The 27394-nt window shown below is 38.5% G+C and overlaps 1 protein-coding gene and 1 pseudogene across 9 annotated transcripts in view; one reads left to right on the forward strand and one right to left on the reverse strand.

Annotated features, from left to right (window-relative positions):
• The window catches only part of DOCK9 (dedicator of cytokinesis 9), a 271464-nt gene that overhangs the window by 183922 nt on the left and 60148 nt on the right, over positions 1–27394 (forward strand). For 6 of the 9 annotated variants that reach the window (XM_063103055.1, XM_063103059.1, XM_063103061.1 and 3 more), the window contains exons 16-33: positions 987–1066; positions 1155–1342; positions 1487–1552; positions 2863–2955; positions 3654–3777; positions 4141–4262; positions 5340–5426; positions 5770–5859; positions 6445–6560; positions 6830–6899; positions 7744–7869; positions 8457–8528; positions 17541–17687; positions 17900–17983; positions 18650–18761; positions 21969–22147; positions 22394–22507; positions 24632–24749. In XM_063103055.1, coding sequence (XP_062959125.1) covers positions 987–1066; positions 1155–1342; positions 1487–1552; positions 2863–2955; positions 3654–3777; positions 4141–4262; positions 5340–5426; positions 5770–5859; positions 6445–6560; positions 6830–6899; positions 7744–7869; positions 8457–8528; positions 17541–17687; positions 17900–17983; positions 18650–18761; positions 21969–22147; positions 22394–22507; positions 24632–24749 — 1988 coding nt within the window. Of the gene's footprint in view, positions 1–986; positions 1073–1154; positions 1343–1486; positions 1553–2862; positions 2956–3653; positions 3778–4140; positions 4263–5339; positions 5427–5769; positions 5860–6444; positions 6561–6829; positions 6900–7743; positions 7870–8456; positions 8529–17540; positions 17688–17899; positions 17984–18649; positions 18762–21968; positions 22148–22393; positions 22508–24631; positions 24750–27394 lie in introns of all 9 variants that reach the window. The other 3 variants (XM_063103054.1, XM_063103058.1, XM_063103057.1) reach the window with 1 other exon arrangement.
• On the reverse strand, positions 14913–15700 carry LOC134382711 (caspase-3-like; annotated as a pseudogene).

Consider the following 27394-nt stretch of genomic DNA (forward strand, 5'->3'; position numbering starts at 1 on the left):
TTTAATGTGGATCACTAGGGTGGTGTGGCTACCTAAAAGTGGTAGCATCTGGGCTGCATTAGTAGATGGTTATATTGTTCAAAACAGGCAGCTACTCTATCCCCAGATCAGACTATCCTGGACCTGATCTATGCAGTTCCAGGTCTTGTGGTTTAAATGGCACATTCTTCTGAGAGAGAGATGGCATTGGAGGAAGGTACAAAAGTGCTGAGAATGGAGGACTTCAGAATGTATGGTATCTATAACTGGTTGAAAGAGAAACATAACTAGGCTCCTTGATGAGTGGAAGTTTCAGGGAGGTAAATTTCACTGTGCAATGAGGCAGAACACTTTGGTGTTGAAGTGGCTGTGTCAAAAGTTTCCTTGTCACTAGGAGGGGTTGAGGCAGTAGCAGGGCTTGTCAGGAATGTCAGGACACTGCTATATTGGACTGAGTCAGAACAAATACAAACAACAGACATTTTGTTGAGCGCCTACTCTGTCATTATGCTAGACACTGGAGCCTAAGATGATTTCTAATTCTGAATGTTGATGATTCTAAATGAGCCAGGTATTTGTGGTGAGGCTGGAGTGGTTCAGGAATACTTCAATTATAACTGTTTTGCTGATACTCTTTATCTGGACCTGTACTATGCCCAGCAGGGTAGCCACTAGCCATGTGTGGTTGTTGAACACTTGAAATATACAAAGTCTGAACTGAGATGTGCTCTAAGTGTAAAATACACATTTGGCTTTGAAGACTTAGATTGTACATTTTTATAATGATTACATACCAAAATGAGAATATTTGGATCTATTGGGTTAAATAAAACATATTATTAAAATTAATTTTACCTGTTTCTTTTCACTGTTTTTATGTGTGGTTACTAGAAAGTTTAAAATTGCCTTTGTGGCTTACGTTATATTTCTCTTGGAAATTCTCTAGAATTTAGGTTTAGAGTTAACCTAACTTATAAATATTTGATTTTCTCTTCTTTTGTTTGTAGACCTGAGAAGATGGCTAAACTCCCAGTGATTTTAGGCAATCTAGACATTACAATTGATAATGTTTCTTCAGACTTCCCTAGTAAGTGTAAGTTCTATGTAATAGACAGACAAAATTTTTGTTTGTTTGGTTTTTACTTCAGTTTGGATTGTTTTTAATATCTTTTCAGATTATGTTAATTCATCATACATTCCCACAAAACAATTTGAAACCTGTACTAAAATGCCAATCACATTGGAAGTAGAGGAATTTGTGCCCTGCATACCAAAACACACTCAGCCTTACACTGTCTACAACAACCACCTTTACTTTTATCCTAAGTACTTGAAATATGACAGTCAAAAGTCTTTTGCCAAGGTGAGTGCTAAGATTGAGGTTTCATTCTTGATATCGGCCTCTTCCTTAGGATTTGGCTTTCTGTGTTCTTTTATGAATATTTACATATTCTGACATTTTTGTTGATTTTTTTTTCTTATTCTTTATTTTTAACAATTGCTGCAGGCCAGAAATATTGCTATTTGCATCGAATTCAAAGATTCAGATGAGGAAGACTCTCAGCCCCTGAAGGTTTGTTTTTTTATGTGTGTTCACCTGCATATTCTGATTTTTCCATTTTAAAAGTGCACTCACATAATATTGTACAACTAAAGAAATTTAGCACATTTGACACAAACCAAAAACATGTGATGTTACAATATGTAATCACATATGCTGAACCTTAACAGACTATGAAGTACTTAAATTCTTACTCCTAATTGACTGTTTTGTTATATTCTTTAAGGATGAAAGTTTCTTATCCATATTCAATTCAGTAAACACTTATTGTGCACCTACTGTGAGCCAGGCATTGTATGGGTGCTAAGAATTATGATGTGAATAATATTATTATTAGAAATAATAATAGATCAACAATAGATGATCTTTATTAAGTGCTTATTATAGTATAGTAATAATGGTATTAGTAGATTATAGGTAATGTTTATTGAATGCTGCTTGTAGTCTAGGCACTGCTCTTATGTGAGTCTAACTTTTTTGGTTCTGTTAGAACCAAAAGATAACCTCATGTAAGATAACCTCTTTTAAGTTAGGTACTACTAATATCCATTATTTTAGATGAGGAGACTAATGCACAGAATTTAACTAAATACATTGGTGGGATTCAAACCCAGGCTGTCTGGCTCCAAGCCCTACTTCTTCTTTTCTTTCTTTTTTTTTTTTTTTTGACCTTAAATCACCAACACTTTACAGTAATATTACTCAAAGTGTATTCCTTAATACACTCCACTAGTCCCATAATATATTAGAAAAAGAGATCCATGGTCAGATGAGTTGCAAGCCCAACTTCTTTACTGTAACTGTGTTAAAATGGCTTTCCAAGAAGGGAAAGAGACAAAGATGTAAAAAAGAATATAATATCTGTGCTCAAGAAATTCAGTTTAGTAGAAAAGAGTCATGGAAAAGAAATTCCTGACACAGAGAAGGTACTGGATGGTTATTTTGGACCAAATTTAATAATTAGTATAGAAAAACACTGAGGGGACCTAGAGGAAGGAGTTAATTTCTTGAAGGATGCACGAGTTTGGTTGGTACACACAGAATTGAAGATCTGTGGATCTGTGAAAAGGAAGAGTGAGCAAAACTCAGTCCAGAGCTAGGACATTGGGTGGGGGGGAAGGGAGCGGGCAAGTGGGCCTGAAGATGAGCTGGATGGTGGGCTGGACCCAGCAGTAAGGTGCCTCGCAGGCCTGGAGTCTTGTAGGCAGAGATGGTTACATTAAGTGTGCTATAGGAGCTCCTCTTTCTCGCAACAGTCTGAGTTTAATTTCTTACTCCATTAATTGAACACTGGTGTTTCCCTTTGCTAACTTTTATTCTAGTGCATTTATGGCAGACCTGGTGGGCCAGTATTCATAAGAAGCGCCTTTGCTGCAGTTTTACACCATCACCAAAATCCAGAATTTTATGATGAGGTAAGTGATGCTTTCAGTAGAAAACCCTATTTGACCAGTTAAGGGTAACTCCAAGTTAATTGCTTGGTAAAGCAAAATTTAGGAGATGAATATTATACTGAAATTACAATGATAGAACTAAATGTTGAACTATTCTTTTTTGCATACTTTTTTCCTAATTATAAAGATAACATATTCTTTGTTAAAATATAAATACTTGGAAAATGCAGGTGATATAGAAAAAAAATTCTAATTCCACCATTACTACCACAATTAATATTTCCATTCAAATTCATACTTAAGTATAGTTACATCTGTTGGACCTGAGACTCTTCCTTTTTTATCATTGGGTGTGCTTATATAGAATTATAATGCAGTTCATTATAAAACTGCTATATAAATTCTACTTTGAAATGTTCTAGCCTGGCTTTTCATAATGCCTTGGCTTTGTTAAGTTAGCAGAGTGGTTACTGTCATGTGTTTCCCAATTTTCTCTAGCGTAGAAATATTCATCAACTCTCTGTTTCTGGTCAGTGAATTTAGGATCCATTTTTTCCTTGATGCTATTTACAGTCTCAGTGTCTTTGAGAAAATTTTAATGACAGTTTGGAGAACAAATGCACGTTTGTGCATTGGGTGATATATTGTGTTCCTGCTTTCAAGGAGAATTTTTGATGTTTGGGAATATTAGAAGGATTGTTATTTTTTCTTTCTTTCAGATTAAAATAGAACTGCCCACCCAGCTACATGAAAAGCACCACTTACTGTTCACGTTCTTCCATGTCAGCTGTGATAACTCGAGTAAAGGAAGCACGAAGAAAAAGGATGTTGTTGAAACACAAGGTTGAGAATTTAATCATTCCTTTGACATTTGATAATTTACATTTTAGGTTCTTAAATAGTATTTTGTTCTGAATTTGCATACTTTTGTGAAGGGGTTTTTAGATGAAGTTAGTAGGTGGAATGAAGGTAGCATGCCTGGGTTGCATATGTAAATTTTTAAAAAAGAAAATTTTTGAATTCTAATCCCAAAGGGGCCAAAGTACATTGTAGACAGTGTTCTGCAAAGGCTATATTCAGGGCCTTTTAAATTTCTTACTCTGATTGCTAGTAACAGTTCTTAAAAATCAGATGATTTTACATCGGCTTTCTTTCGTCAGTTTTTGTACACTTACAGTGGATGTTTTTGTTCATTGTTTTCCACAGTTGGATACTCCTGGCTTCCTCTTCTGAAAGACGGAAGGGTGGTGACCAACGAGCAGCACATCCCTGTTTCAGCTAATCTTCCATCTGGTTACCTCGGCTACCAGGAGCTTGGGATAGGCAGGGTATAGGACTTTAACATTGGTTTATCTCAGTTCCTTCAGAAAATATTGAAGGACAACTAAAACAGCGATAAAGCAAAAAATCACACAGTATTTTTGTCAGTCCCAACATTTTGATTTTAGTTATTCATTTTCAGGAAAAATTTAGGCCATTAGAAGGCAGTGCTGTTAACAGTTATTACAGTATAAGAATTAGAGTTTGGGCATTTTATAAGCCCCGAACTAGCAGTACCTGAGCAGGGAAGAGAGTGTTGGAAATACTGCATGAAGTTGAAGTCTGTCTCTGTAAACTAGCCATGCTCAAAAAAATATGAGTTCTTATGGTCATGCAGACTTTTAGGAATTTTCTTCCAGCTTAATATGAGTCCAATAAGCAAATCTCTAACCAGATGGTAGCTAATTCTGAAATCTTTCTGATTCATGAAAGCCTGATTTTTCTCAGATCCCTCCAATTGGTTTGTTGGCTTTGCATTTTTTTAAACCATCTTAAATTTTACAGACTTCAGTTTTATAACATGCTTAATAAGGCCTGTTCTTTTAGTGTTTCCCTGCATTTAAATGATGCCAAATTTGGGTTCATGTTATGGACAGGTAAAATATTCCAAAAGAAGGATAAATCACTTTCAGTTATATTGCTAGTCTGGATGTGACAAAAAAATGCAGGTTTCAGAAGTTAAAACATGCACAGATGATTGACCCTTTGCCTGGGCCGGTAGTACTTACTGTCCTGTTTGCTTTATCTCATACCTTCTACAATCTCTTTCAGAATCTTGAACTCAAGTTTGGTTAAGATACTGGTGAAATAGGATTTTTTCCCTCTCAAATAGATTGTAACTCACACAACTGCAACTAAACAGAAAAGATAACTTAGAAGACCCAGCAAAAAGAGCATTGTGCTGAGTGGGGGAGAAAGTGGGCAGAAATTAGTATTGGCTGAATTCCTGCTGTGGGTCAGGCAAGCTGTGAAGTCATCGATGCTCCCTGGGCCTTCAGTCCCTCATCAGTTCCCTCATAGACGATCCTGTTGGAAGTCAAGATAACTAATCTTTTGGGATTTTCTTTTCCTCTATATTGTTTCAGCATTATGGTCCAGAAATTAAGTGGGTAGATGGAGGCAAGCCACTGCTGAAAGTATCAACTCATCTGGTTTCTACGGTGTATACTCAGGTACATGTTAGTCCATTAAAATTAGCAGCTATTGCTCTGTGACTGAGTTTGCACTTTTTGCAAAACAAAATCCTAATATGTTATGGATATATGTTTACTCTATAGGTCTTTTTTTGAAGAAAGTAAGCACATATAAGTGCTTGTATGTCCTGATATAAATGAATAGTATAAGTAACATTTTTCAACAGGTTTTCTCTTTTGTTGGAGGATCTTTTTGATGTCATTTTTATGTGATCAGTTACATAGTCTTAAAAAAAAATGCATGCTGCAAGAAGCAAATGATCCAATTTCCGTAGCATAAGTATTAATAGACTTTATTTTCCTTCTTTTTTTTCACCCCTAGGATCAGCATTTACATAATTTTTTCCTATACTGTCAGAGAACCAAATCCGGAGCCCAAACCTCAGGGAATGAACTTGTAAAATACCTTAAGGTATCAGATGACTTTCTTAGTAGCCCCTTTTTAATGATTTTGGAATGTGTTGGGTTTTCTATTTGGTGGTCAGTGTTGTTCTTGCCCCTTGGAAACCTCTGTGAGGATGTTCTGACATAGCTGCCATCACATCAATAGCTTCTATGTGGTTTTAGACAGTGGCAAGAAGTGGACTTAGAAATAGCATACTTTTATTTACTTATTTTTTGACATTGTATTTGACAATGATTTATTTTTAAAGATAATTTATTATATATGTATATATATTATGTGGGGTACAAAGTTGACTTTCAATAGTTGTGTTACAATGTGTGATGGTCAGATCAGGATAGTTAGCTTATTTATCATTATAATACATCATTATTCTTTGTGTCCATTAGCCAGTTTCTCATTAACCCCCCAGCACCCCAATTTCCCATCTCTAGCAACCACAGTTCTTTTCTCTCCTTCTAAAAGTTTAGCACATTATTGTGATTGTTGTTTCTTTCTTTCTCTCTTTATTGTTTGTTTGTTTGTTTGTTTATGGATTCAGCATACTTTTACTTTTAAAATGATAACATGAACTTTGCTATTCCATGTCTGTAGAGTCTGCATGCAATGGAGGGCCACGTGATGATTGCCTTCTTGCCCACCATCCTAAACCAGCTCTTCCGAGTCCTCACCAGAGCCACTCAGGAAGAAGTTGCAGTTAATGTGACTCGGTAAGGGAGGTGGATAGATAGATACTTTTCTTCCCTTCCAGTCTGTGCACATTGGGAGCACAGTCATACATATCTGGGGTGCTAGTATGTGCTGAGCATTATATTTAAGAAATGTTGACCCCATATATGGGGACCCCATCTAATCCCTTGTCTCCTTGTTTGCTAAGTGCCAATAGCATCATCATTGTTCTACTACTGCTATGATAATAATGAAATGTTTCCATTTTCACACTACTATTCATTGCTCTATTCATTCCTGTGGTGTGTAGGGTCATTATTCATGTGGTTGCCCAGTGCCATGAGGAAGGATTGGAGAGCCACTTGAGGTCATATGTTAAGGTATGTAAAACAAACTGTTTGAATCATTTACGTCTGTGGCTCTCCAATTTTCCTTCTCAGGACTTATTTTTTACAAGCCTGGTTATTTTGGGATGTTCTTGAAACTTAATATCTATGCCTTCTCTCTGTTCTTCATAGCCAATGCTTGTACCTGAATAAGGGGAATTACAAACAGGGGCAGTCATTCATTTATTTACTTAATTTCATTCTTTCAGCTACATTTCTTTTAATGGGTTTTCCAAATAATGTGATTCAGATGATGTGGAAGTTTCAAGAGGAATTTATTTTAAGGTGCTTTTAGCTAAGCCTCTGATATAGTTAGGCATAGGCATTTTCCTTTTTTTCTATCTGAAATTCCAGCAAAGCTGCTTCTCCCAAGATAAGGAGGTTAGCTCTGGCCACAGTCAAATTAGATGACATTAGGATAAATATTTATGTATAACATTCAGTAAACTTAGCGGTAGCTACTGTTCTAAAAAGACACTTTTGTGAATTACAGCTCTGTCATAGTTTAAAAACTAAAGTGGTTTCTTCAGGATATCAGTTACCCATTGTTGTACTGCTTATTTCTTGTAGTCCTGGGTGTAGATGGAGTTATGTGCTGAATGGCCGCTGATCTGCCTGAGTCAGATGATTCACATTTTTCAGTGGGTTCCCTGAAGACATCCTGGTCTCCCTCTTTCTGTCACATGACATTCATCTTTCCCACCTTCATTTCCATTCCTTTCTCTCCCACCCCTGAAATTGTACCTTAGTTCCTGATCTCCATTCTTTGAAGCCTCTCGAGCTGTCAGCCCAACTTGGAGAACCAGTACATTTAAGTCTCTTTCCCTTTTCTTCAAAGTATGCTTATAAGGCCGAGCCATATGTTGCTTCCGAATATAAGACAGTGCATGAAGAACTGACCAAATCCATGACCACAATTCTCAAGCCTTCCGCTGATTTTCTCACCAGCAACAAACTACTTAAGGTATGTCAGGAGAGCCAATGCTCTGCGGTATTGCAGTCAACTGACAAAAATTCAAATTCCACAGCTTGGTCAATTCACCCTTTTTGTGTACTTTTATAAGACAATCAACACCCTCCTAAAAAGAGGGAACAGAATTAGTTCTCCAATACCAACTTTGCTAATTGTGTCTTGAGATAAGAGCTGCAAGGGATTATTATATTTAGAGTTTCATTGGCTGTTGGGTATTAGTAAGTCATTATATTCAGATCAATGGAGGACACTGATTTAGAGATGTCAAAGGCAGGTGGCATCAAGTGAGAGATCAGCCAAGAGGAAAATCTGCCCACATAATCTAGCAGCACTTCTTGTTGGATTGTGCCAGAGTACAGACGTCCTATTTCCCAGTGGGAGGGACACATGCAAGCAGAAGATGTCTGCCACTCACTTCTTGGATCTGATGATAGTTTGCCAAAAAGTTCAGCTGTTTTAGGGTCACACCTGCTTCATGTCAGTAACATTGTCAGCCTAAGAGAGTTCAGAGAGTTCATGTCTTACCTACTAATTTGTTGTTTTTCTTATGGGGTCCTGTTTTTTTTTTCTTCTTTCAGTATTCATGGTTTTTCTTTGATGTGCTGATAAAATCCATGGCTCAACATTTGATAGAGAACTCCAAAGTTAAGGTATGTTACTTCATGTGGAGGCTTGTGTTCTTAAGAAAAAGTCTCTTTCATTCTGTTTGTAGCTAATGTTTAATTAACGCTTCCTGTGTGCCAGTTACGGGCCTGTTCTAAATGCTTTATGAGTAATAAGTCATTGTAGCTTCATAACAACCCTGTGAGGGAAGTGCTATGTCCTCCCATTTTATAGATGCGGAAGCTGAGGCCAGAGTGCTTGAGTTACTTGCCCAAGGTCTTGCTGTGAGTGAGTGGACGGAGCCAGGGTTTGAAACCATCTGGTTCTAAAGCCTGTGTTCCAGAACCGCTGTGTTACTCAGTCCAAAGAAAAGTATGCCTTTTCCTTTGACCAGCTTAGAAGCCTTCAAGTTTGTTGAAATGGGAATAATAGTTTAAGTATTCATTTAAATGTCATCATGCAGTATTTATTATGTATCTTGACTGTTGTATGCATTTCTCACGGGCTTAGATGGGAGTTTCTCAGCAATCTCAGGTCCTCAAGAACCAACAAATGGACTCTGAGATAACCCATCTTTGTAGGGCAAAGGTGCAATCTCAAATTTCCTCTCCCCTCTAGCCTCCTTGCACTTTTACCTAGGTGTGTGTGACTTTGTGACTCTGTGGGTCTCCCAAACTGTCCCCTGGTTCCCGCTGGTACCCTTTGAGGTGTGATTAGCTGCCTCTGGCTATATGAGGCTCAAGGTAGATAAATTTTTATAAAGTTCCAGTGCAGTAAACACAAGGGGAAATATCATATTCTCGTTTTGATGATTCCAGAGCTCCTTCTGAGACTCGCAAGTCCTGGAGTTGTCTTTGTGACTGAATTATCGCAGCAATGTAGCCTTGTAGAGGTGGGGTCTGGTTGAGGGTGGGAGGAGCTTATGCAAGGAGTGTGTGCCAGGCACTGCCTCACAATGAGAGCCTATGCAGCAGAGAGGAGTGATGAGGAGGAAGGGTCAGGATCTGGCCTCCTGCTCAGGGAATCTGGATTCAGATAAAGCCTTGGAAAGGCTGCAAGATTTTGCTGGGTGGAAGGTTGTTGGTTAAGAACCTAAAGCCATACTCTCCTCCAGTAAAGCAGGCGCTGGTGCCTGACCTGGTGGTTTTCTTTTCTTTCTTTTTTTTTTTTTTCCTCTTAAATCCAGTTTAAAGATTCTGATTTTAGTACGTAGGAAGATGCCAGATGGAAGTGGGCCCTGCCTTCCACAGAGAAATGCACCGTGTAACTCATGCTAGAACAGCCTGCCAAGCAAAAATCTAGCAGATTGTCTGCTTGGCAGTATGCAGCTAAGTGTGCGTGCATTCACACATACAGACACACACACACACACACATCATTTGGATATTCTACTTCTCTGTTAAAAATGTTATATACAGAACAGGATTACAGCCTGTTTTAGTTTGCTAGGGCTGCCATAATAAAGTGCACTGACTGGGTGGCTTAAACAACAGAGATTTATTTTCTCACAGTTGAGATGCTGAAAGTCTTAGGTGAAGGTGTGTGCAGCGTTAGTTTCCATGGAGGCCTCTCTCCTTGGTTTGTGGATGGTCTCCTTCTCCTGTGCATGTCTGTGTCCTAATCTCTTCTTGTGAGGACACCAGTCATGTTGGATTAAGGCCTACCCTAAAGACCTCACTTTACTTTAATCACCTCTTCAAAGACCCTATCTCCAGATACAGTCTCATTCTGAGGTACTGGGGGTTAGGATGTCAACATATGAATTTAGAGAGGACACAGTTCAGCCCTTGACATGCCCATAACAGTGAATTTTTCCTTATTTTTGGCCCCAAATAAATGTGATTACTTCAGAGCAAATGGTGACTTTATTATATTTTAAAATATAACTGATTTATTTAGCAAATATTCATTGAGCCCCTACTATATGCCAGGCTCAAAGTTTACAAAGTTAGGTGAGGCACGGTTTGTGCCCTCAAGGAGTTTGGGCAGGAAAGTGTACAATTAGCTCAACTGTCACCTTACCTCTTGATGAGTGCTCTGAAAGAGGTGGGCACAGAGTGCTCAGGAGCATGGGGAATACAAAAAGATTGATTGGAAGAGGAGTGGGTTGAGATGGGTTCTGATGAGTAAACAGGAGTTGGCTATGTGAAAAAGGAGAATGAAGAGAAGGCATGAATGAAGGGACCTGTGCTGGCAAAAAGCTGGGATCCAGCGCCACACATTCAGGGAGCTACAGTAGCCCATTCCCTCCTAAAGGCTGCAGTGAAGACCATACCAGCTATGGAGGGTCAGGGAGGTAAGGAATGCTTCTGAGAACACTCACAAGAAGGATACTCAAAAGCAAGCCTCAGTGCCAGCTTTCTGAGAACTGTGTTAGAAAATGAATAAAGGAATTCAATTGTATGTGTTTGTTCTCAAGATGCCATATTAAACCACGCCCTTCGGGGATGGTAAGGACCTGAGTGGTATCTTCTGTTCCCAACTCCTCCCTTATCACACAAAGGTAGAGATGGAAGTGTAGACCCATGAAGTGACCTGCATGGGGTCACATGACTGAACAGAGCCAAGAACTCATGCTAGAGCCACAGTCAGTCTCCCGGGTGTCCAGCCATTTGCAGCCTTATAACATGATTTCCTAACATCTCTGCTCTGGGAAATTGTTTGTTTGTCTTTGAAACTTTATTACAAAAACCACTCACATGCTACCATGCAGGACCTTTTCCGTAAGTTAATTATATCTCAGTCCTAAAACAATATTCAGAAAGTTTGTAGAAGTAGTTTTTTTTTTTTTTTTTTAAATTGTTGTGCAGCTATGCTTAAAAGGAAACACTGGTATCCAAAAGTAGAAAGCTTAACCATAACATAATTTACTATAAAAAGAGATTCAAACACCTACTTACCACTTTGTAGAGTAACATTTCTACTTTCAGAGCATTCTCCTCGCTTCTGCTTCTGTGTCCCCGAGATGCCATGCCACTCCTTTTCCTCAATCTCACATTGTTGATCTAGGAACTCCTCTAACATTTTCATTTTTCATTTTTCATTCAGTTGGTCTCATATCTTAGGAGTAATGAATTTTATATGTTTGAATTAGTTGCTTTTGTATTTGTCGTGTTTATTAAGAATCTGCATCTTAAGAATTGTGGCCTGATCCCCAATTCTAGTGCTATAAATTTAGGAAACAAGTTCATATTCGCTGTTCCTGTACCATTAGTGACTTCCAAAACTTTGATCAAATTCTCTCAGAGTTTTTATATTTTTAGACTGAAGATTATTAATTTATTCCGATGTCTTTCTAACTTTGACCTTGATTTTTTTCCCTCATTGATGAGTGTTAAAGAGCCATGACAAGAACACACCATCTTGTAGGGGCACCTGGGCCTGGGGTGGTTTAAGAGCCAGATAACACTTCCAGTGTTACTCCAGGGATATCTAGCGTTGATCGGCTTTGGGGGCATAGCTGAGTTGAGCTGATGCTGTCAGTGTACATTCCTGGTGCTAGTGGGGTGACTCCACCTGATGCATATTTACACAGAGGGATACATTTACACACTGTTAGGCTTGCTTCTAATGCTGCACTCTTGCTGAAGGGGGAGGTGGCCACCTATGTCCACGTCCCCAGGTAATCAAGCTACACTTTGTTACATTCACCGAGGAATGGTGTTAATTAGAACTTCTCTTTGAAGTAGCATCTGAAATAAGCAATCCTTACTATAGCAGATGGACCTGCAAAGTTTGGATTGATTATGTACGACTGTGCCAGACTCCAGTGTTTTGTAGGTGACATGTGCTAGGGATTTATAGTAAGTGATTTTTGAGGAAAATATGAAACAGACTTCATCAAGGCCTACTAAGGAGTTCTCACCCAAGTCTTTGCTTCTGTGGTCAACATTTTTTAGGTGTTTCTTTTTCATCATTTATATTCAGCAACTATAATTTCAGCAGACTTGTTTTGAATTTCCTTTCCTCCCACACTGAATCAAGCTAATTGCTGGCATTCCACAGGTGCACTTAAGAAAGGAGGTTAGAAAACCTGGCATGGGATAGGATGAACATGTAGCTTTAAGTGTTACTTATTTAGTCTTCAACCATTTTCCAGCTTAATTGAGCAAGGAAAATTGAAAGAGCTTTCACTTGAGAAGTGGAAGAAGGATGGTATGGTTTATATTTTAAAGGGACCGTTTGGACTTCCCCTAAGCCAGATTTGTAAATGCTGTGCATATGTGACAGGCAGAATGTTTGTGTTCATACTTCCATCCATGAGAAAGTGGTTTGAACAGTTTGTTATATGCAGAGGACAGAGAAGAAATGCAAATTGAGTCATTTTGCTGACAGTCATTGGAGGAAGAATACATTTAACTTAGAACAATTAGAGTACCGGAGGGTGTATAGATGAGCTCCAAGAATGAAAGGAGATTGGTGTGGGGGTAGAGATGAGAATTTACCTGGGCCTCAAAGGATGCCACAGGTTAAGGGAGAGGAGAATGAGTACTGGGCAGAGGAAACAACTCGTGCCCAGGTAAGGACTCTGGGGCAGAGCTCAGGCTGGCTAGATTGAAATTGGCAGGGGAAGAGTAACAAACAAGATTAGCTCAGAAACAAAGATGAGATTATGAGGAGCTTTGAAGCCAAGCAGCAAACAATTAGGTAGAGACCATAGAGAGGTAGAGTAGGTTCTTTAGTAGGAGTGACAAGACAAAAGAGGTTATAAATGTTAGAGTGGCTTGGAAACTTATATCAGTGAGTCTACCTACTCCCTGGAGTTTAAAGAGCATATGGAACAGATTGATGCAACTGCCATTTTTTATATTTCTTTCTTTTCTAAAAAAAATTTAATTTTAAGATTGAATTTCTATTTTAATATAAAGATGCAAAATAAATTTTTAAAAATTGTCACTCAAGAGCACACCTCAAGATACTATTACATGGTACATTTACTTAAAAAGAGTTACAAATCCAGTCAAAACAAATAGCTGTCATTTGTAAATGTGAGTTTCTTTTTTTGAGTAAAAAGAAAGCTCACATGAAATGTCAGATTGAAAGCCAGTGAGACATGAAGGTGCAGTGAGGGCTGCACACTTCTGAGCGTGGGAGCCCATAGCCTGGCCGCCTTAGCTGGTGCTGAGCTCTGGCCTTCAGTTTCCCTGAGTGCCAGGGGAGAAGCTCTGACTTGATGACCATGCTGTGTACCACAGTTCTTTTATTTCAGCAAGAGTATAAAACATTACCACTATTTTCTTTTGATTGTAAACTTGAACAGAAAATAAATGCTTAAAAATTTTACTACAAAGAAAGAGTACTATGATTCTTGTGACTCTCACCACCATTGGCAAATTCCCATTTCAGAAGTTTTAGATTTGGTTCACTCTCTTACTTGGCACTTCATATGTTGGGGGCATCCTTCATGTGCACCAGTACCTATGAAGAAACCAGCTCGTGGTCCTTTTTCTGAAGGTTTCATCGAATAGGCTGTGCCCCGCCTCTGCTCAGGCTCACACCATCTTCTCTCGAATTACAGAGTGCGCAGCTTATAGATTTACTGTTCTTTCCTTGCATTCCACCTTTTGTAAGTTATAGTTTAGTGTGATCCCATAGAATTTCTTCATATTATCCTGCTAATAATCAGCAGTTTGAAGTATTTACATAATAGCTCTTCAGGTATTTTGCTGGTATGTAAAGCTCAACTGATTTGCATAGGAGTAAAAGAGAAGATACTTACAGCTCAGCTGCATTTCAGCACCTTATGGATGTAACTCTGTCCTTCTGTGAATGTCGCGTTTCAGTCTTAAAAGAGTCAACTCCATTTTCTCACACTTTCTCTCGAATAAAATATTCAGTCTCTTTTTCAATATTAAACATGATTTTTTTTGACAAAGACATGCTTAGGACAAACATCATAAAACCATGATCTCAGATAAATGGTCTAAAAATGCGACTTGACTCATCTTTATATATCAATTCTAAAATAAAGGTTTAGGACTTTGACCATGCGCAAGGATTCCCAAGTTCTCGGATACATTATTCCACATCATCATTCCTATAGTTTGACAAAGATTAGAATGCACAGTTTTAAAGGGTGGGAGATTAGTAAAATTCATTACTAAAATGTTTAACTTTTTCATAACTACTTGAAAATTCATAGCATAGCATCACTGAAACTTGCTAATTATGAAAGCTGTAAATTTGCAATCATTTTTCTCATAATTATCGCACTATTATCCATTTCTATTTATTCCTAATTAAATTCAGTTTTGACTACCTGGTTTTGAGTTTGAGGTAGCTTCATGGTTGTTCTATTGCTATGGAAATGATACGTTTCAAAGTACCATCTGGCTCATTAGATTGAATTTAAATGAGAGAGGGAAATACAACATCAGTTGTACTGTTCTCCCACTTGGCACACAACTAAAGAAATAAACCCAACCATTTCTTTAGTGATAAAAATACAGTTCTTTTGTGAGCATGGACACAATACACAGAATTTGTTTCTTTGCATGAAAAGTAGAGTCAAAGGAAAAGGACTCAAATTCTTTTGCTGCCTTTCGGTTAACCTGGGTAAGAATGTACATAAACTCAAGCTTGTCAGGGTGCAGTTTCAGCATAGCACAGAGTGGATGAACCAAGATCCATCCCTTGAATTTCACCAGGAATAGTAACCAGATGCTGTGGAATATGCATGCAAGAAGTTGGCCTCAACTGGTATTTTCTGACATGTCATCTCAGTCAGAAATGACATGTCCAGTTCTTTACCTTGGCAGGCCTAGATAATGAAAAGTTTGGATTTTCCAATTAGACTTCTACATTAATCCTCTTGGAAGAAACTTGTTAATTTTTTTAGGTCAACAGGTCCATTTGTTCCATGGCTTAGAAGTGCACAAATAAAACTGTTCCTTTTGCTATGATCTTTAGAAACATTGTGCATCAAGTCCACAATTTCTTCACATGTAAGATCATTTTTATTCCTGACTGCATATTTGAAGTTCTTGAATGTTTCCCTGAGGTTTGCTACATCTACATTGGTAACAGACCGAGATGCCATTCCAGTGTTTTTATGAAAATTCTTCTTATTAATTATTGTACATAAATCCATTTCAGGATAATCCACTTTGTAGCTATTATCCACAGATATTACAGAGTCCATTGAGTTGCTTCCATGTATGATCTTTGTTTCTGAATTTTTAATGGATTTTGAATCCACCGAGTTTTCAGTGTTCTCCATGGATACTTTTATTAATGTGCAGCCTGGGCAGAGCCTCCATATAGCCAGCACCCCACCTGCTTTGCTCCATGCCACCTCAGCTTCCCTCTTTCTTTTTTTTTTTTTTTTTTTTTTGAGCTCTCTAACTGCAATAATATAAAATGACATTTTATGGTGATGCTGATGAAGATCTAGCATTGGGAAGGATTAGGTGGGATTGGGAATAAGGATTGGTAGCATTATGAATGAATAAGAGAGGTTATTAAGATAGAACCATTAACTCAACCCAGCAATTCCACTTCTAGGTATTTACTGAAGAGAAACGAAAGCATATATCCATGTAAAGGCCTGTATGCAAGTGTTCATAGCAGCTTTATTTATAATAGTCAAAAACTGGAAACAAGCTAAATGTCTGTCAACTGGTAAATGGATAGACAAATTGTCGTTAACTGCATGTAACGGAATGTAACTTAGTAACAAAAAAGAACAAAATATTCATGTAACAAAATGGATGAATCTCAGAAGTATTAAGTAAAAGCAGTCAGACACAAAAGACTACACATAGTATGAGCTCATTTATATGGCATTCTAGAAAAAGAAAAACTATGGGGACAGAAAACAGCAGTAGTTACCAGGGACTGGGGGTAGGAGGTGGGGATGACAGAGTTGTACTGTTTTCTTGATTGTGGTGGTGGTTACACAACTGTATTCATTTGTTAAGACTTAACAAACTGTACACTTTCTAAATGTGAAGTTTATGTAAGTTTTACTTCAGTAAACCTGACAAAAACAAAACAGAACATAGTAAAGTCAGATTTGAGTGGAGGAAAAGGCCATCTAGATACTTTGTGTGAGGGTACAGAAGAAGGAGCTTTTGAGAAGGGCAGTAGAGACTTACTTCACCAGGATGGGAGGTGATGAGTTAGGGTTAGGGTTGCCTAAACTATAGGGCCATAGGTTCAGCTGCTGTGAAAGAGACCTGAAATAACAGTGATGCAAACAAGAAGATAAAAGCTTATTTCTTCTTACATGAAAGTCCAAGCTCACGTGGGGATTCTGTTCCACAAAGTTATCAGAGGTCTAGACTCCTTCCATCTCATTGCCTTGCCCCCTGGAGAGCTTGCTCCTCCTCTTGGTCTACTCGGGTCCACACCCACGTTGCAGCCAGCCGGAAGGGGAAGATGCATCTTTCCCCCTTAATGATATGACCCAGAAGTTGCACACATCCCTGCTGCTGCAACTCTGTTGGCAGACTTTGTCACATGACCACACCTAGCTCCCTAGGTAAGCATTCCTGATGGGAAAAGATTATTATATAAAGTTAATTCAAAGAAGACTGCTGCCGAACAGTTTAAAATGGTCATGTGCAATCATGAATCTGCGTATTTTCATTCTGAATACTTGATGCCTAAACCTAAGCCAGTGCTTTCTAAGAGATCTGGTACAGGCACTAGAATCACCAATGATGCTTAGTAAAAATGCAGGTTCCCACCCCTTGTCCCTGCACCCCTGCCAAGCTCCTGGATCCAAATCTCTGAGAGTAGAGACTGAATCGCCTTATTTTATTTGTGTGTGTTTGTTTTTGGCAACTGGCTGCTATGATGATCCAAATCCTTGGCTTTAATGTTGAGGTCCAAGTCTAATCCAGGGCACTTATTTAAAGTATTTGAATACTTGTATAGTACTTTGAGAGAAGGAAGAGTAACTCATTTTATCTAATTTCAGAGATTGATTAGAACTCTGTCGGGTTTTTTGTTTTTTGTTTTGTTTTGTTTTTATAAATGGACTCAGGGATGAGATTTTGGTTTCCCCCAAAGGGTTGCAACTTAGAAAATAAATGTTTACTCTGACTTCTTTTTAGTTATTGCGAAACCAGAGATTTCCTGCATCCTATCATCATGCTGTGGAAACTGTTGTGAATATGCTGATGCCACACATCACTCAGAAGTTTCGAGATAACCCAGAGGCCTCTAAGAATGCAAATCATAGCCTTGCTGTCTTCATCAAGGTGGGGACCTCCAGGGAAGGTGTCAGCTGTGACTAAGATGTTCTTTTTAAGTAGCTGTCTGGGGGGGTACGGTGACTAGGTGCTCTGCCAGTGTTGATGGCATGTTTTTATGCTAAAGGATATATTTATTAACAATAAATGCTGATTTAAACCCAACTTTCCAGAAAGTTTGGGCCTGAAATACTGACCTTTATGGGTTGTTTCCTCCACAGAGATGTTTCACCTTTATGGACAGGGGCTTTGTCTTTAAGCAGATCAACAACTACATCAGCTGCTTTGCTCCTGGAGACCCAAAGGTATGTGGATTGTTGCCCTGTATTCTTTTGTCTTGCAGATTCACATCTGGAAATCTAACCTGTTTCTTTCCATTCTCATCAAAAGTTTCTTTCAGTCCTACAGGCACAACTCACTTTCCTCTCTTGGAAATACTAGTACTTTAAGTGTATGAGATGTTAAGGACACAGTAATTTTGAATGAGAAATAAACATACCATTGATTTCCTCTGAACACCTGAAATGACTTCTCAACTGCAAAACAAAAAGTACATGTGTTGCAAATCATAGTTTATTTAACAGGATAAGAGCAATAACCATGTAACCTTTCTCTAGTAGAGTTATCTATGTCTCCCCCTTGTCTTTTTTTTAAAGGTCTGCCTTACTAATTTTTTTTTTTACTGTTTTGAGTCTATGTCTATAATTATAAGCTGTCTGAAATCCTTTATGGAAGTAGGAGGAGCATAAATAATAAATGTTCTTAAAATCAGTTGAGTATGTTGTTTAATGAAATGTATTCTTGGTTTTCAAACAAATCCCTGCAGCCATTCTAAAATCAGTAAAATGGAATAGAGCATGTATATTCAAGAGGATCAAGAAGCTACATATTATATCTAATAGGATTTTTAGGATACTATATAAAATATCCAGTGAGTTATTTAATTTATGACTAAACACTTTTTCCTGCAGACCCTCTTTGAATACAAGTTTGAATTTCTTCGTGTGGTATGCAATCATGAACATTATATTCCTTTGAATTTACCAATGCCATTTGGAAAAGGCAGGATTCAAAGGTACCAAGGTAATCTATCTTTACCTGTATTAATCTTTTCACAAAAGAGTCATTTGTTTTTGATAAGAAAAGAGATTTGATTCAAACATGACATTAGAATTTTATGATTTTATTCATTGATGAATTTTTTTTTCCTGTTAAATTTCCATTTAAAAAAATATTGATACAATGTTATATGGGAACTTACTTTTCAGCAAGCTTATTAGACTGCAGATCATGCCAGTGTGACTTTTTCGTCGAAAAATTCCTTTGCTTAAACAATAAAAATCTGTTTTATTAAGTATAGTTTCTTTTTATTTCACTTTTCCTTTTTTCTTATGAATTAGCTTTTCTTTCACCAACTGTAGTGTCAATGATACTCCTGTAGGTAGCTGTGGGGCATGATGCTTGCTTGCTTGCATTTTCCTCCTTTACAAGAAGAATGCAAGTGATTGCTGAAATGCTTACATATGCTATTCATTTAAGCATTTCCTATATACTTTGATAAATTTTTAAACTCAGGATAGACTAGTGAATTTGTTTTCGTTGTATATAAGACATTGCTGTAACATCCCAGGGAGGCATCTGGTTTCTTGCTCCTTGGGTCCCAAGGTACTCTAGGGTGTTTCTTTAAGAAGTAAAACAATCAGCCTTGCTTTACCTCAAAAATGCATTATTCCACCATTTTCATAGCCCTTGTCCATAGTGGTGGCAATAATCTAAATCACAAGCAACATAGCTTTTTTCACATGCTTTTTGTTTGCATGCTGAGTCATTATTAACTGTTCCGTATACTCTTTAGGTTTGAAGAGAATTAAGCTCATAGAAATTTCTGTGTCATCACTGAGTAAATCAAATTGAACAGTTTAGTCTGTTAGGTCTGCAAAGTAATCTTTACTGAATTTAGTACTTAGGTGTGCTCAGGTTTATTTGTGCTAAAGGAGAGAAGTGGAAGGATACCACCAAACTATTGACACCTAAACCAACTGCCTCTGGAATTCAGAGAGAAACATACAAAGGCATTCATTTGGAGACAAATATCTTCTCCCCTAACAGACTTGCACTGCCTTTTGAGGAGCAAGAAGGGAGATTGTGGCCCCAGAGTTGGCATTCACGCATTCAACAAATATGTACCCAGCACTGACTTTGTCTAGCTTTGGTATACAGTTCTGGACAACCTGAATGAAAATCCTTGGATATTTTACATGTGTGAAATACGTGGAATGTTAGAGACTGATAAATGCTGAGGAGAAATAAAAAGCAAGGAAAGGGGATTTGAAAAGGGGTGATATTTGAGATAGGGTGGCCAAATAACAATGGGAAGAAACTGAGGGTTACACCAAGTGTACACATATCTGGGGACAGCTTTCTGGGCCGGGGGACCAGCCAGTCATTCAGCACCGCCGTCTAACCCCAGCCCACCTCTTTGGTTGCATGCCCCAAACTGTTCCCCATGTTTCAAGCATACCTGTTTACTCCCAGCTCCTCAGACATGGCATGCCCACCCGTGATACCCCTCAATCTCAAATAGTCCCCTCCCTGGGAATCCTCATCTTCCTCCCAAGCCCAGTTCCTGGGCTCCTCCTATGTGGGGCCTCCCAGGGTGTCCTCACCCTCCTTGAGAGCCCCAGCTGGGATTTATTGCTGCTTCCCTGCACTTCAGACCTCATCACACCTTCCCTCACCTACAGTCACCTATACTTGGGACTGTGGCTTGTCTTTCCCTTCACCTGCTAAAGAACTGAGGTCAGCTATTTATGCCCAGTGGTTGAGCAGTGAATGTATGCTAATGTCCATCTTCCCCTCTGCTCAGCTGGGCCCTGCTGTTTATCCTGTGGAATGTAGTGAAATGGAATCTTTCAAGTGCCTGCAGCCCTACACAAGCTCTCGGTAGACTGCCAGGGTATTTGGTAGCAAGAGGGCTGCCCTAGTATGGTGGGCGTGTGCGTACCAGGAGAGTTTGCCTTATTTACTACACGGATAGGAATACATCTTTTTAGCTTTCTCCTTCTCCTCTCCCTGCTCACCTGCTTCTCCTCCCCCACTTCTCTCTCATGGACACACATGCATGCACACACAGGTGCACATGCTTGCACACGAGTGTGCACATACACATACACACAAGCACAGACGTGTGAGCACATACACAGTTAAACCACAAATAGTTCTCTTCTAAGAGATTTATGTGAATTCAAGCTGTAAACTATAGTTTGAATATACTGGGTTTAATAATCATGAACAGTTACTATGATTATTCTGGAAAAATGAATACTCTTTCCCTTCTACGAAAGGGTTTTAGAGGACTTGCATCAGTATTTTGGGTAGATTTAGAAGTAACTATTTGATATGGGACCAGAATCAAAGGAGGGGGTCTATAGACTTTCCTTTAATAATGGAGTCAATATAACAATTCAAATCCTAACTTCACCTTACTGAAAATGTGTATTTCAGCTTTACAGTGATGTTTAGCTTCTTTTATTCACCCTCTCTCAGTAGAGTTCATATTTGTTTCTGTCTCTTTTCCAGAAGAGTTTCAGTTTTTTCATTTAGCTTGCTGGTGGTTTACTAGTTTGGTTTGGTGCTTTGTCTATTTTAGTTTTATTTTATATTAATTTTTTATTTACTTTTAGAGGTATAAAAGTATTAAGAGGATATTTAAGAAAATACTGCATAAGATTCAGGGATAGCAGAATAAGTAGTTATCTGCAAATTTGTTCAATTTGAACATGTTGGGTTTTAATGGGAGTGTATAGACATTAATGACCAGGATATGGATAAATGAACTCATGTAGTAAAGATCATTTTAATAAACCATGTATATTTATTCTTTCTGCAATTACATGTTTGTTATGCATAAATTACTCTTATAGCTCTTTTAGGACAACTTTATTTTTGAACTTTGTCCATAACAAAATTGTATTTATAATGTAACATATGCTGTTCTATATTCTAAAAATTTGTACCAAAACTGTTCACTAATTTAATTACGTAGGATGAAATAAGTTCCCAAATCAAAATTCAATGACATTATTTGTATTTCACTTTGGTTTTCATTTAAGAGCTTGATGCATTAAGAAGTAGAGCAGCATTTTAGAATCAACCCTTTCCTGTTTGAAGCCATGTCTGATCATCTGTGGACACACACAGGGTGGGCTGAATGCAGAGACTGGACTTTAGTTTTTATTTTATTCAGCATTGCATCCTCCCTAACTAAAATAGTTTCTGTCCTCATTTTAGATCTCCAGCTTGACTACTCGTTAACGGATGAGTTCTGCAGAAACCATTTCTTGGTGGGACTGTTACTGAGAGAGGTGGGAACCGCCCTCCAGGAGTTTCGGGAGGTCCGTGTAATTGCCATCAGCGTGCTCAAGAACCTGCTTATAAAGCATTCTTTTGATGACAGATATGCTTCGAGGGTATGTGGTCCCCAATGGAAGGAAATAGGCATTAATAAATGTCCTTTATTTTAGGTGATATAAAGAAAGTAACCAATTAGAAAACTTGTGGTAACAGCACTAAGACTTTTCTCTGTTTCTGGAATACAATCAAATATCTGTTTGTATAGGAAGGATCCAAATAAAGGAGACAGCCAGTGCCAACTTAGTTTGTCATTTAATTCTCAGAGCCATGGGACAAACTGACTCTGTGTGTCTTTGTTTCAGAGTCATCAGGCAAGAATAGCCACTCTCTACCTGCCTCTGTTTGGGTTGCTTATTGAAAATGTACAGCGGATCAACGTGAAGGATGTGTCACCCTTTCCCGTGAACCCAAGCAGTGTACGTATGCACAGTCCCATAGACCCTGCCTGTATTGTGTGTTGGGGCTGCTAAAACAAAGTACCACAAACTGGGCAGCTTAGAACAGCAGGAATTTATTCTCTTGCATTTGGGAGGCCAGAAGTCCAAAATCAGGGTGTTGTGAGATTTGGTTCTTTCTAAAGGCTCTAGGGAAAGAATCTGTTCCGTGCTTCTCTCCCAGCTTCTGGTGGTTACTGGCAACCCTTTGTGTCCTTTGGCTTGTAGCTGCCTCACTCACATTTCTGCCTTCATCTGCCCCTGACGTTCTCCCTGGTGTGTGTCTGTCTCTGTGTGCCCTTTCCTCTTCTTAAAAGAACACCAGTGACTGGATGTAGGGCCCACCTAGTATAACTTTATCTTAAATTATACCTGGAAAGACCCTGTTTCCAAATAAGGTTACATCCTGAGGTTCCAAGTAGGCATAAATTTGGGGGGGACAGTAATCTATCAAGTATATACACAACCTTTATTTTGCCAATAAAACCATGATAATCCATAGTACTCTTGGTAAATTGCATTTCTGGCTAAGATGGGGTCAATCAGGAAAGCTTCAACTCTTCTTAAAAATAACTATAAAAGCTGTGCTCTCCTGATGGTCTAATGTGAGAGTAAAGCCCCAGGAGTTTCATTTATGTATTCAACAAAGATTTATAGGAGGAGGGATATATAGGAGAAGATTTATAGTTCTAACCTGTGTCCTATGAAAGCTCATGCTAGCAGTTCTGATAGTAATGTGGTATGCAGTCTTGGAAAAGCTACCTCTTTGGGCTACAATTTCTCTTGGTCTGTAAAGTTAGAAAGTTAACCAGATGTTAGGGATGCCAGTGTTAGGGATGCCAAGATGAGGAACATCCAAGAACTGACCCCCTTAATTTATATTATCTTTGTGCGGTCATTTAAAGATGTATTAGAAATTACATTGACCAAAGGATAACTCAAATTATCTCAAAACTTTTTGGTTATATATTATTTTATTTTTGACTCAGTGTTTGATAATACATGTTGATTTGTCTTGTTATTTAAAAAGGATTTTTGATATCCACTTTTTAAAAGCATTATCGCTGTCAAATTCTTTATCCCATTTTAGTTGCAAAAGGCTTTTTAATTATTAACCTATAATATTTTTTTAACTATTAGAGTTTGTAAAAGTTTTACAAGCTAAAACCCATATTCCTTCTCTTCCTAGAGCTCTTTTCTTGGCTTCAGAGGGCTTTCCTGCTATTAATTTGGACAGATATTACCAGTTCAGCAGTTTCCTCTTCCATTTTATTCTGGACCCATGAACTGGCTTGGTTGCTAATCTTGCCACTTTGTCATTATGGTATATACTTGGGGGAGTTTCTGTCCTTTTTCCCCTAACAGTGGTGCATTATCCTGTTTTTTACACTACCTGCTTACCTCCAAATATAATATTTCACTGAGATGAGCCATGTTTATAGATCTTTTTGGTTTTTTGCTGATCTCACCCTATGCAACATTGCATTTCACACATATATTCTCTAACCCTGTCTGCTTTTCTAACCAGAGTATATTCAGAACAGATTGTGACCTCCTGGTACTGTTTCAATCCTGAGAAAACGAACACAAGGACTTTCTCTGGCTTTCACTAAAGCAAAGTTCCTTTTTTGACATAACTTCAAAATTAATACAATTTCTCCACTGACTGAGAGTTCACGTGAAGCTCTAAACATCCTGAGACTGTCACTGCTGCTGTTCTCATTGCTGTTGCTCATTAGGGAGGATTTCTGATGTGAGAAAATAGCCAGTGTTGGTCAGAAAGAGCGGGGGAGGCTTTCTCTGAAGGAAAAAGTACTGAAATGATCTAAAGAAATGTTGGGCGTCAGAGCTCTGGAAAGAGAAATGTGCTGCAGTTGCAGGGGAAAGAGAAAAAATGACTTGAAGGAACAAGATTTCTCTTCCCCCAGGCTTTACTATCCTGTGTCCCCTCCTCACCCATCCGCCTCCTCCTCCCTCACAAGTGCAGGTGCAGGTCACATGTCAGTCTGCTCTGTCTTGTTCCTCCACTTGCCCTTGTGCTTCCAAGAACAATTGATGAGTTGTTTTCAATCATCTTTGATTATTTCTCCTCTTCCCCGGTGACAGATGGTGAAGGATGAATCCCTTGCTTTGCCAGCTGTGAATCCACTAGTGACACCGCAGAAGGGAAACACCTTGGACAACAGCCTGCACAAAGACCTCCTGGGTGCCATCTCTGGCATTGGTAATGCGTGGTGCTCTTACTGGCTTCTGTCCAGTGTCATTCTAAGTGTCTTTAATCCGATAATTCGTTAATGTATCACACTTGCGAACTAGGACTTTGAAGTCTGAGTTTCTGCCCTAGGAATTCTTTTCCTGGTTGTGATATTTAATGAGTGAAACCCTCAACCATACACTGAAATAAAGATCCCAAAATTCTTGTGAATCCTGAATATAGTACATTTAGTCACTTCTACTTTTTGATTTTTGTTTAATGCTTGTTAAGTTGACTTGTCATTTTAAATCTTAATTGGATTGCTTATGCTTTGAGAAAAGGAATATCTTTGCAGGTGTTGGGGGTAGAGGGGGAGGATGTATTTCTAGCATTTGCAATTTAGATTAAATGTGATATAGTAATTCCTGAAGAAGATAGCAGTTTGTGGCTAGAATTCTATCCTAAAATCAGTTTTCAAAAATCTTGTCCTACACTATTTTTTCTGTGTGAAATAATGGAAGAGCAGCCCCCATGGGGAGGAAAACAGAAATAAAATAGCATAAATCAAGTAGAGTAGTTTCTCCCTAAGAAAATGCCTGATAAAATGTACCTATTTATATTCTGACTATACATATATATATTCAAAGAATTGTCACAGATGTTCACCAGCTTGTTCTGTCTTTTATTTCCTTCTCTCTTTACCACACTTTGAATAAATGAAGCATCCTACTATTACTAATGGTTAGACTGTCCAATAATGGAACTAATTCATGGACAGAATAAAGGGCTGTTCTTTTATTCAGTTATTTGAAGGACTGTCATCCACTCTGAGGTTATGTCCTTCCCTTTTGTGTTGTTAATATGCCATTTCATGTAGGTGATGAAAGAGGGGAGAATATAAAATCAGAAAGCTCACACTGTACCCAAATTTATCTTACAATTCTAATATCAATCCTTAGTCTCATTTATATTTATGGATATCTTTCACAGTTGTACTCCCCTTGTTTGGTGTTGAAAGATTAAAGGAGTTAATTCATGCAAAATGCCTGGAGCAGAGCCTGGCCCACAGTAAACACTCAGCAAATTCTGGCCACTGTCACAAGTTTTCATGTGCCCTTCCTCAAGAGCCTGCACTCTGTCTTTGTCCTACTCTGTCCATATGCCCAGCCACTGCTCTGAAAGTGGGGAAGGTACCTTCTTCACAGGGTTTGGTATGCACCAGTTCACAGCACCAGCTTTAAAGTTAGACACTTGTGGCCGTGAATCTGGACTGGATCATTTACTAGTTGCCATGGTCAGGGTGTTCATCCTCTTCACCCTTTGTAGCCACATCTCCAAAACAGTCACCATGAGTGACAAAGAGCTAATATGATGTGCACAGTACCTGGCATGGAGAACCAAATGAGTTAGAATATCACCTCCCTGTGTCTTGATTATTCATTCCCACAAAGTCTTTGCATACTTCTTTTCTGATTCATTTGGCTCTTCTCCAGTGCAGCCATTCACCCTGTTAGGATTTGGAATTTCTCGAGAACTTAGAGATGAGCCATTGTGTGTCTTTAGCATGACCCAAATGGCATAGATGGCCTTTAGTTGCTCTGCATTCATAGTGCAATTATGAAAAGTACTTGAGGCTGATTTAGTCCCTTTTCTCTCCTCCTTGAATTTCAAAATCCAAATCCACTTTGCACAGGAATTCACCATGACAGGCTTATTTATACCCAGGCTTTCTCTATATATCCTCCCATCTTGAAGACTTAAATCATTGTTCCCTTTCAGGAGTGCCTTCTGGGGAAGGCTCACCTTTGAACTGAGTTTGCTAGTTTTTTCCTGGTAGCCTTAGCAATTCTTTTCATATTCATCAGGGAGTGTCCAGTTAATCTTAGTCCTTGTGCTTATCCTTCTCCTTGTATCTCTGTTTAGAAGAAATATGTTTCCACACATATTGAGAATGTACCCTCACCAGCTTTTTTAATGTCTTTAGAGCATGGTACATAAAAATTCCTAAAACTGATTCATTGCCTGCATAAAAACTACTCTGAGATGACATTCATTTTAAAAGGCAAGCATTCTTAGGCTCAGGGTTCCTTTTTCTACCTACTCAGTGTGTCACATTGAGCTGCTGGTACAAAGGGGATGGGGTGAACTAAACTTCTTTTCGTTTTACTCACATGTTGCTTGAGGTCTTTAAATGTTATACACTGGCTCAGTATGTTAAATACAAACACACACACACATTACATTAGAAGAACTACAATTATAATTTGGTCATAGAGTATGTTTCTTTTCTGAGTATAGAAAAAGGCTTATAGTTTTTCATAGTTTTCAACCTGTTTCTTGGGACAATCAGCCACATAGTTTCTATCCTGGGGAGATGCAGCCTGTGACTACAGTGTGCACAGCAGTCTATATGCTCCAGCCTTCACTTATATTTTCTAATTCCCCTGGCTCTTCTTTTCTTGGTCTTAATACACTGAATCGGTTTTAGGGATGGTAGTGGATAAATCTGAGTGTTTGGTAGTGCGAAGGATTTACCACTCAGGTGTCACAGGTCTTCCTTCTGAGGTTAAAGACCATCTTGCCATCACCTGAGAAATGATGAATTTATGTCATTAGCCATCAAATTTTAAAGTGCAAGAACTGAGTGACTTACAAAAATACTTTCTGTGCAACCT

The sequence above is a fragment of the Cynocephalus volans genome, chromosome 7, assembly GCF_027409185.1.
Source record: "Cynocephalus volans isolate mCynVol1 chromosome 7, mCynVol1.pri, whole genome shotgun sequence".
Taxonomy (NCBI): Eukaryota; Metazoa; Chordata; class Mammalia; order Dermoptera; family Cynocephalidae; genus Cynocephalus; species Cynocephalus volans.